The sequence below is a fragment of the Alligator sinensis genome, unplaced genomic scaffold (genome assembly GCF_000455745.1).
Source record: "Alligator sinensis unplaced genomic scaffold, ASM45574v1 scaffold366_1, whole genome shotgun sequence".
NCBI classification, from domain to species: Eukaryota; Metazoa; Chordata; order Crocodylia; family Alligatoridae; genus Alligator; species Alligator sinensis.
In genome coordinates this window covers 5,535,104-5,545,986 of record NW_005841851.1, presented here as the reverse complement: position 1 = coordinate 5,545,986, position 10,883 = coordinate 5,535,104, and the positions used below count along the sequence as shown (strand labels likewise).

At 44.7% G+C, this 10,883-nt stretch overlaps 1 protein-coding gene and 1 long non-coding RNA gene across 2 annotated transcripts; one reads left to right on the top strand and one right to left on the bottom strand.

Moving 5' to 3' along the window:
• Positions 1–1,818: 1,818 nt before the first annotated feature.
• On the top strand, positions 1,819–8,680 carry LOC102385245 (fibrillin-1-like). The gene is made up of 9 exons (XM_006016220.2): positions 1,819–2,030; positions 3,009–3,256; positions 4,205–4,379; positions 4,859–4,959; positions 6,075–6,161; positions 6,562–6,690; positions 7,141–7,263; positions 7,365–7,529; positions 7,759–8,680. Exons 1-9 carry the CDS (start codon positions 1,819–1,821, stop codon positions 7,776–7,778), a joined length of 1,260 nt encoding a protein of 419 aa, XP_006016282.2. The 3' UTR covers positions 7,779–8,680.
• A 548-nt stretch (positions 8,681–9,228) lies between these two features.
• LOC112551388 lies at positions 9,229–10,859 on the bottom strand. The gene is made up of 2 exons (XR_003095682.1): positions 10,528–10,859; positions 9,229–9,498 (listed from the first exon to the last, which is right to left on the bottom strand). It is a non-coding gene; the product is annotated as an uncharacterized LOC112551388 (long non-coding RNA).
• Positions 10,860–10,883: the final 24 nt, after the last annotated feature.

Here is a 10,883-nt window from a genome sequence, read left to right as displayed (position 1 = left end):
TGCTGAGGCCATCAGAAGAAGCAGGATGCCAGGTTTACACTAAGCCACGGTTTCTCTAGAAATGCCGGGGAAGTGGCTCATCCTCCTGTCATTAATCAGCCAAACTCGGAGCAGCATACGCGGTGAGTCGCTCGTGAACCCTGGGCATGAAACACCCGGTCCCAGCAAGACGCTGTGCAAAGCTCGAGGTTCTCGGGACTCCGAGGGAAACCCTTCTTACTGGCGCTTGAGAAGCTGACAGCCCAAAAGCTGTCAGCTTCTGTGTATTGGTCAAAGGAAATGATTTGCTGTTTCACAGAAACAATGGAAATCCGTGTTTCTGTGAATTCAACAGACTTCACATTTCTAACAGAAATGCCACGTTAAAAATCAAAGGATGACATATTTTTTTTTGTCCCTAACCCACAGAAAAACGAACTGTTAGATTTCCACAGACAGAAGATCTCTGAAATGCTGTTATAATATGGGCACTAATCTGGTCTAAGTTTTACCAATTTTTTCCCCACATAACTGGAAAAACTGAGCCAGATGAACTGAGCCATGCAGCTCCTTTTCCATCAGGAATCTTGATGTTGCCACATTTCATATGGTGTGTGTGTGTGTGTGTGTGTGTGTGTGTGTGTGTGTGTGTATAAATATGAAATGAGGCAACGTGAAGAGTCCTCACTGGAAAAGGAGCTGCGTGTGCATTTCATCCGGCTCAGTTTTCCAGTTATGTGGGGGGGGGGGAAATGGTAAAGCTTAGACCAGGTTAGTGGTTATGAAAGAAACTCAAGCAAAATCTATTTCAAGATTTAATTTTGTTTTAACTTAATCAAATTATCAATCTGTGCTGGGCAATTTACTTCACCATGGGTCTGTGAGTCCCTTAAGCAAGATGGATCTGATAACAGGCCTGTTAAAGACAATGGGCGTTTCTTTTCCATTAACTACAACAGCCTGTGGGATTGGGTCTCATGGGAGCCCCTGTGTGTGGAAGGCGTTTGACCTGCTTTGGATGCAGTTGCCAGGCACATTGTAAACAGTCTTTCTTTCCAGATCCATACAAGCAGGAATGTACTATGAGGGGAATCCAGTGCCATCCAAAGGCAATTTGTCAGCAGGATGAAGTGCAAAACTATTTCTATTGCCAGTGTCTGCCAGGATATGGAGGGGATGGGACTAATTTGTGTCAAGGCAAGTTAAAGCTTAGGCTACATCTAATGGCATAATTGGAGGATCTCCTTTAGGTAGATAGAAGCATGGGCCTATGAATGAGAGTGAGGGCATAGGAGTCAGGACTTCTAGGTTCCTTTTTCTGCTTTACTAATGACTAACCCTGTCACCTTAAGCAAGTCACTTTACCTTTCTCTGCTTCAGTTTACATCTTGCTGGTTGAGCTGTACTAAGTCCTACCTGCTTCTCAGGATTGTAGCAGTTTGGGCTAATGAAATGCTGTAAGAACCTTCTCCGGAAGGCAGTACAAATGCACAAATAACCTGTTGTCATTTGTATAGGCAGTCAGAGCTCAGCTCAATAAACATAGAACTAGCCAAAGTATTAGCCAGGACATGTTGGCCTGTCCAAGCATGAACACTTCCTCCACTGAGCAATCTGTGCCTGGAGAGGAAAGCTTCCTTTGCTGTCCTCAAGGGGAAATGCCCAGCCCGTTGCATGGCACTATCTAAGTCTAGAGAAGGTGACAGCAGGACTGCATGGGCAGCATGGCCTAAGCCGGGACTGATCTGACATTGCCTACCTGCACTGAGGTAGAGACCTAATAAAAAGATGGTAACAAGCAGCTGCAGATAAATGCTGTACCATGATTATCAGGTAAAGATGATCAATGACCTCTTTCTGCTTCTAGACCCTGGCATCAGCATAACAGCACTCAATAAAACTGCTTGTGATGCCTTTGGAGAGCAAGTTTGTCTCATCAGAGTAACTCCTGGAAGGAAAATCACTTTCCAAATCTCTGTGTCTGGGGACTACCAGCCATACATGATCAGTTGGTACAAATTCTACTCTGCCCAAGGACCCCAGTTCCATGGGTAAGTTTTGAACAGTGCTAGTTCTATGTCGTAAGCCTGGGACTATATGAATATATATCACGTATTGACATGCATGTTGTATGAATATATGATTTATAGGTTGGACTCTAACTGTACCAGTTCCTGTAATGAAGAAGTTGATCTTCATAGGTGGTGATGGCATAGCTGGAAATGGTGATAAGATTAGATGCAATAAAATTATTGCCTTGACCTTGGCAAGAATTCAAACCAAGCATAATGTAATCAACCTCTCTGCCATGCAGACTGAAATTCCTGGCTGCGTAAAGGGCCAACCTGAATATTTGAACTACTTGCTTCCTACATGAATCCTTAAAACTGGCCTTAAATGGAGACTTACATACAGGTTCTCTGCATTGACACAGCAATTTTCAAGAAGAGTTTATCTGCAACCACTTTTTTTTTTTCCCCAGCTTTAGTCCATTATCAATCAGAGCAGCTTGATATCTACTAGCCAGGGCTACTTCAAGCTGCTGCAGAGAGCACTGCTAAGGAAAGAAGTGTGCCAGCTGAGTTCAGCAAAGCTTGCAGCACCTTCTCACTCCTGATGTGCCCCTGGAACACTGCCCACTGGGACAGAAGCAGCTGAAGTCAAGCTGACAAAGATGCTTTTTTCTCTTTCCTAGAGGAATCTTCAGCTGCTGCCTTAAACATTTTTAAGTCCCCTCAAAACTGCAAAGGATCTAGCCCACAGCTCTCTGGTCTCACCAGGACTCCTCTTAGGGTCAGGGAGAGTTTGAGTCAAACAGTGAGCACAACAGAAGACCTGGCAAAATATTTATAAGCAAAAGACCTTTAAAGCCCTAGAAGGCAGTAATTGGATATGGGAAAGCTCAGATTCAGTCCCCAGTTCTATCTTTGGCCTCCTAGGACAAGTGACACTTCCCCAAGATACAGGGCACATTCAGTATGATGATGTTAGCAGGCAACCCCCTTAGTTACCTCTGCTCTTTTTTGCAGTTATCGAAGGAGGCTGGAACTGACTGCTGAGCTGTTCCCAAAGATGGCTCTGGCCAATCACCATCTGGAGCTGAAGCTGTTTTCTATTGATGAGGATGATTTTTACCCAAATATGTTCTGGGCTGAATTGGCCACAGCAAGGTTGCCTGATAAACAGGCATGGATTGAAGCTTATGATTTTACTGACTTCGAGAGGTTAAATCCCTCCCACTTGAGATACTTTTTTGTACTGGAAAGGCTGCCAATAGGTACGAAAGAGCTACAGCTACTAGCATGAGAGTGCCCTGCCCTCTTCAGGGTGAGCACAGGCATCTTCAGTCACATTATGCTTATTTCTGTTCCCTATGCTACGTAGCTGGGGGTTGTAATTTATAGATTGAAAAATGTCTGCAGGGGTTTGCTGTGGTCACAGCATCTGTACACAGATGCAAATGCAGTGAGGACTCATCAATTTCTGGGTCCAGACTACCAGAAATGGCCAACATGTACTCATATCAGGTGATGATAATTTACAAAGTGGTGTGGGTGCTACCAGGCTGAGCCCCAGAAGTTTGGGATTTCTAGCAATCCTGCTCTTCATAAGACATCCTTCTTTTTGCAAACCAGCACACTCCAACAGGGAATCTCTAAGGGGTTAGTTTTGCCCTACAAGGAAAAAGTAAAGCACTTGAACATCTACATCTTCCTGTGAAGGCAGCACCCTGAGTAGAGACTCATTTGTTATGTTCATAGCTTTCATTTAGACTTCTATATTCATCTAGACCCAGACTTGGAGTGAGGAGGTCCAGTCTGATTTCCATTTGTCATTTGAATATATGTTGTATTGGATGCTGTAAAAATAAAGCTGCTTATTAATATGATTGTAGTCCCCTTTAAAGTGTTATTGTTTCCACCAGAAAGCTCTATGTATCTCCTTGTGTACCACTGGTCATTAGAGGCTGAACCTCAGTTGGTACACAAGGGAGCTGGCAGCGAGCACTGAGGACATCTAATTTATCACACATTTGTCTCTGACAATCTCATATAGAATGGCAAATAAACCCAAGGCATCTCAGCCTATGGCTCATTAGTTTCTCAGAATAACCTTGTACTTTTGGCACAGTGAATTGGTTGTAATCCTTTTAGAACCATGGAGGAGCCACTCTGAATATCCAGTGGTCTTGTTTATTTTCCATTTTTTTTGCCTGTCCTTTCAGAGGTTGGTGAGTTCTTGGAAGGAGATACCATTACCATACAGCTGCCTCAGTCTCTCCATCTGTCTCCCATCAGCTTTGTGAAGTGGACCAAGCAGCCTTCCTCCCTGATGCTCTTTGGTTCCAACACAGTAGTGCTGGCCAATGGGACAGAGGGGATTGAGATGAAAAGAGTAAGGTATGACTGTAACCTCATGCTTTTCCAATCGAAAAATCTGTATGAATGACAGATTTTTATATTTCCTTCTCAGTGCCCATCAGTAACAGACATCCTCACTGACAGGGGGCTTGGTTATTTGAGGAGAGGGGAACTAACCATTAACATGGCTAATGTCACCTATTGGTGCTTTTAATAACTTCCTAAGAACATGTATTTTCTTAAATGATTAAGAACAGACATAGCAGTAGAGAAGGAAAAGAAATGAAAGTTGGTGATGAACTGAGTTAAAAGGAAAGCAGTCACCTGGGAGAATGTCTCCTTAATCCCTTCCCCTTTTGCACTTGATCTCTTTCCTCTTTCTCCTAGTTCCCTTCTGACTCTCCTGGTCTGAGACTAAATTCAGGGAAACAGCTGAGCTCCTAATGTCCTTTTCTGCTAACTCAGGAGGAAACCAAAGTGAGAAATGTGGACTTTCTCTCTGTTTTACCCTCTCTCAGGAATAGTGAATTTGGTTACATCCGAGCTCTTGTCTATGATTTCATCCCTGGTGTTCCTGGAAGGGTTGTGGTTGCCCAGAGGCTTTTCTTCATAAAGAAGGGTACTGAGTGTTTTTAACTTTATGGTACATTATCTTTAGACCATCTTGATTGCTGTTTGACTTCCATGCCCCCTCTCCCTGTCTTCAAATCACGATAACCTCAATGGCTGCTAGCTTTAATAAAACCACTTTAGTTTAAATTGTAGTGGTTTCTTGCAAAAAATATTGTTTGGCCAATTCTTCCTGACAATTTCCACATAGTGTATGGATGAAACCATTCCCTAGCCTTGCTCATTAGGAATTTTGGCATGTGCATTTGAAAAGGCGCTGAAAAATTGGAAAGTGTATGAAAGAGGGTCACAAAACAATTCAAGAGCTGGGGTAAATGCTTTACAATGAGAAGTCTAAGGAATACAGTCTGTTTAGCTTATAATGAAGCAAGTCAAAACTTGACTGACATACTTTCCTGGGATGAAAGTATTGGATATTATTTAACTCCTCAATCTGGCAGAGAGGCAATCTGAGAGCAACTAGAATTGAAAGGCATGATGCATTAGAATACTAGAAATAAACCACAATTTTTGGGTAGTCCAGGATGCCAAGGGAAGCATTGGACTCTTCAGCTAGTCCACATTAAGACTGGATGCCTCTTGACAACATGCTTTACTAAGGTCAGAGCAGGGGGAACTGGGGTATATCCTATGCACATGCTGTACAGGAGATTAGGCGAGATCAGAGGGTCCCACTTTTTTTTTTTTTGTTTTTTTTTTTTTACTGCATACCAGCTTTCAGATTTACCAGCTGATTGTGTACTGCTATCAGCATGCATTTTATAGTTTAACCCCTTAAATGCCAATTATTATAATGCAAATTAAATCTGCCATTACACAATTTCTCTCGCGTACCCCACAAAGATGTCTTGTGTGCCCCTAGGTATGTGTACCACAGTTAGGGAACCCCTGGACTAAATAATCTAATGGTCATTTCAGGCCTTAAAATCTGAGGTGGTGAATGATTCTATAAAACAGCATGTGACATGTTTATATTTAAAAAGCCAAGCAAGCCTTCTTGTCTTGAATTAGCAGGAAGAATAAAACAGATCAGTTACTTTACTGTGTCTGAGTTCTTGCTTGGATTTGGGTTTGGGCACATATGCATTTACTTTATCTCTTCAGATATCAGCAAAGTATGCAGTGAGTCTTCGGGTGAAAAGTATTGTCACTGTAACCCTGGATTTGAGGGAAATGGCAGCCACTGTGTGGGTAAATATTTATGTACTTGGCTTCCTGCAAGTCTCTGATTATGTGAACGAAGTCAAAGGAGATACAGGAGATCCTGTAGTATTCGGCCATTCAGTGCCTCATACTAAGCAACCTACATTCAACTTCCTCAGTAGCCACATCCCATGTACACATACTGAGCCACGGATCACATTTTCTTTGATTGCTCACGAAACTGTTCCAATGTCTCACTAGGTCAAGGACCCATGCTTGGGTGCAGAAGAATCCCTGGAGTGCATACAGATGTGGGTTCAAGTGAGCTCAGTGGGTTCATACACAGTGATGCAGGTGTAACCATTGTATCTGCTGTACAAATGGCAGTACAGCTCTTAGTACCTAGCTGTTCTCTACCATAAACATATTCACTGCTTTCTGCTTCCAGACAAAGATGAGTGTATGGAAAGAATGCCACGAAAGTGCCCCTCCAAGGCTAACTGCATCAATTTGTATGGATCCTACCATTGTCGTTGCCCAGCAGGATTTGAAGGAGATGGATTGTACAGCTGCACAGGTGAAAGAAAACAGGCTCCGAACTCCAAGGACATATTGTAATCAGACTAGCTTATGAGCTAATCTCTTGCAACTGTTAGGTTTAGGAAAAAGGTTGTTTTTTTTTTGTTTTTTTTTTTAAGCCTGCATAATTGAAATAGGTAAACAAAGAGAAGATGGGCTTGTGATACAGGGCTCAAAGCAAGCAGTGGATGTGGCATTTGGATAAACTCAGGAAAAGGCCAGGCTGGCAGATCTATCACAATAACTCAGACTTGGGGAGGCCATTGGAAACGAAGTCCCACTCCTTGCTGGGCCTCCAGTCAAGCCAAACTCAAGCCAAAATCCATGATGCTTCCCCTGGGTTGGTGTCTGGTGATTTTTTTTTTTTTTTTTTTTTTTTTTGTGAGAGTTCTGTGTAAGCTGCATTTTAAGTGAGAAAACTTGGTGCAGGTTTCTGTCCCCTTTCTAGATATAGATGAGTGTGCAAGAGGCACCCACAACTGCAATCGGGATGCTACTTGTCTGAACACTCTTGGCTCCTATTTCTGCATGTGTCAAAGTGGGTTTATTGGTGATGGAGTTCACTGTGAAGGTAAGGATACAGAATCACTCCTTACCTATGACTGGGAAGGGTTGAGGAGCAAAGTGTTTCTAAATCTGGTGCTTTGTTTTTTTGGTTCTTCTGTGTGGCAGCAAAAAGCAGGTGGTTACCATGGTCTCCGTGGTCTGTGTGCACAGTCACCTGTGGATACCAGAACCAGATACGGATCCGCCTGTGCAACCATTCAAAGAGTGGGATGCACTGTGAGGGGTCGTCTGCTGATGTCAAGCTCTGTCCCAGTCTGGAACCATGCCCTAGTGAGTCTGAATATAACTGTATGCTCAGGACAAGAGAATTTAGTATGAGCTCAGCTGCCGCATAAGAGACCATAGTAACTTAAAACTTGTTTCATTCAGGTTTAAAGATATGGAGATTTAGCTCGAACTTAAAGCCACACAGGAGTGGACAGGGGTAACACTGATATCAAAACAGCTTTTACCAGTATCATTTAATACTGATGTAACTGTTACATCTATTTGTCCACAGCCAGAATATCCTTTGCATGACATGCCGCTTTTATCCTGATGTCAACTGAACAAATTGGGACCCCATTTAACTGCACCTTGTATAGATATTTTCACCAGGGCAAAGTGGGTATAAAGCACTTCTACATCAGAATGTCAACACTGCATCAGCTTGCATGGGTACAAACAGCTACAGAAGATCCAGGGGTCTTAGTTGGCAACCTTAAGAACAGTCTTTCATCTCCTGCATTTGATGGAGAGAGAACATAATTGGACTGGATGTGGTCATGCACTTGCCAGCATGTTCACACACACCTTTTTAGAAGTCTGCCTTGCTTGACGAGGCTTGCTGAGCCATGATGTCACATCCTCCCATTGTGACAGTGTCACAACACTGGTGATAACTGAGTATGCTTTAACACCCTCCAAGCCTGGTTTGGAGTGTGTCCAGAAGCCTTAACAATTATAGAACAAGTGGTCACTCTCCACCAAGTTTCCAGATGTGACAACCAAGACCATAGCTTCAGCAAACTCATAACAAGGAGTCAAGTGGAGACATAGCTCTGCTATAAGTGAGTGCAATTCCCCTGGCTTCCGTGTCCTGACTTACTGTTTCCCATTATCCTCAATGATGTGAAAACCCATTAGTAAATCTCGGCACGTGCCATGCAGGAACACTCCAACACACATCACTACCCATTCAGAATGAAGGAATTCAGGATTTCTGAATTCAGGATCAAGGCGGATGTCAGGCATGAGGCCTAAGGCCTGTCACCTAAGTCAGGGAAGTGAGAAAAAACTTTTGTTTCCTTTCAGCAGCAAAGAGTCAGTGGTCAGCATGGTCACCTTGGTCAGCATGTTCACACACCTGCTCTGGGATTAAGAAAAGAATCCGGATGTGCAATAGTCCCACTCCCTCCCAAGGAGGCTTGCCCTGTGCTGGGTTAAAGGAGGAAATTGCCTTGTGCAACAAAAGATGCCCAGGTACAGCTTCCACTCTGGACCCTGTAGCATGTCACCAAAACATCTGCTGCTTTCACCAGTGGCAGGTGAGACCAAGAGGAAGGCTTTTTGCAAAAGCAGTGTCAAAAGTGCTCTCATTTCATCCTGTACTTTTCTCCCCACTCCTAACTGCTGTCTCTTTCGGTCTTCCTCCCTCAAATAGACACGCATCTTCTTTACGCTCAGATGCTCAGAACAGGGTGCATTTTCCTACATGCCAAATGTGTCTCCATATTAAAACCTCTTTTGTGAAGTATTCTGGTGGTGATCTCTACTCTCATAGTCGCCATGGCTGCTTATATCTGAACTGCTGCTCTGTATCTTCACCTGATTTGGTCTATAAGTTGTTGGGGGGCTTTTCAGAGCAGGATTCCTGTGGGTTTTTTTTAAGTATCTGTACATTGTCAAGTAGTCTCTCTCTGTGGCTATGAATAATAAAATTATGTATAATAAGGATAGCACCAGATGAAAAACTGGCAGACCCCAGATGTGCATGAACAGATTTTCAAAAGTTTATTTGACGTTCTCTTCCCTAAATTTTTGACATTCATATTTAAATATGACTAAAATTGGTAATGTCCATGTAATAATACTGGTCTCTCTGTATCTCAGTTGATGGAATGTGGTCCCCATGGACACCTTGGACTCCTTGTCTTATCTCTTGTGGGCTGGGAGTGGTGAGCCGTTCTCGTTGGTGTAATAATCCTGCCCCACAGCACGAAGGAAAAAACTGCACTGGCCATGCACATGAGGAAGGCACCTGTGGATTTCCAGTAAGTCATAGACAACTGTCTGCCAAAAGATTTTTGTACTTGTACAATCTATTCCATCTGTGTGCATACTGGATGTGTATATTTATTTAAACACCAGTCCCAAGTTGTTGCCTGTTTACATTGTAGCAAATCCCTATTATTTGTACAAATATCTTAGATGCACAGCATCTTTCAATATCAATGAATTGTATTCCCCTTTACCTGTACCATAAATGGTGAAAGGGAGGCAGCTTTTAAGGGGCTGCTGTTGGAAACCTTGAAAATGACTGGAAGTAGCCCGTTTCACAGCTGCTGCCGCTCCTGCCTTTCAATAACAGCCCTGACACTGACCGCTAGAAGCTCTGAGGATGAGGGGAGCTAGTCCCTTCACAGGCTATAGTGCTGTAATAGCCCAGTACTAATGGTGCTGGGTGCTTGAGGAACTCCTGTTTATATAAGCGCACGAGCGGGGAAGTGCTCAGCCCTTTTTTTCAGTTCTGAGACTATGGGCTTAAAGGGAAAGCCCTGTGCTTCTTGGGGAGACAGTAACAAGCTACAGGCAGATTCAGTGATTAAGCAGACACAAAAATACTATTGGAAGTAGTAGCAGTATTATTGTGTTATATGATGATGATGATGATTAATACAAACTAATGTAGAGTGGGATATCTTGGGAGTTGTAGCATCCCCCCAACTACCCAGAGAAGTGAAGTGAAGGAGAAACAGGCCAAAGTGGTACTGGGCCATAAAAGCTGCCACTGACTGGGTCAGACCATGCATCCACCTCGCCCAAGGGCAGGGAGCAGAGCCTGAAAGGGAGTGAACTGGGCACAGCCCCTACTTGCAGCCTCCAGCATCTCAGCCCAGGGAGGTTGATGCAGAGGCCTTGCCCCTGCCCTGCTCAATAGCTCCTGACGCAGCAGGAGAGCACGGCTGGCCCCTGCCACAGCCCTACGCCCCTGTGATTTCCCCTCTCTCCCTCCCTCAACCACCCAGTCCCCGGCCCGGACCTCAGCACCAGGCTGGTCCTGACGTACTCATGAGTAGCGGCTTGTGTTGAAGCCCGAGGGGCCGGGCCCGGGGCCTTCCCAAGGGATCTCCGTCCGTCCCGGCACCCGCGGGAGGGTTGCTAGGCCGCGCCAGGCTCACGGCCGCCTCCTCCTCATCTGTCCGCAGGAGATCGTCTGCCGCTACCTGAGGAGCCCGCGGGGACCGCGCCCGTGAGCGCCCCGCCGGCCCGGCCCGGCCCGGCTCCGCGGAGGAATAAAGGCACGAGACTGGACGACACGGCTCCGGCGCTGTCTTTGTTGCGGGGCGGGGCAGATGGCTTCTGCTTCCGGGGTCGCGGACCTAGAGGGCGGTGGGGGTCATGGGGGCAGGCCGGCTTCCGCTT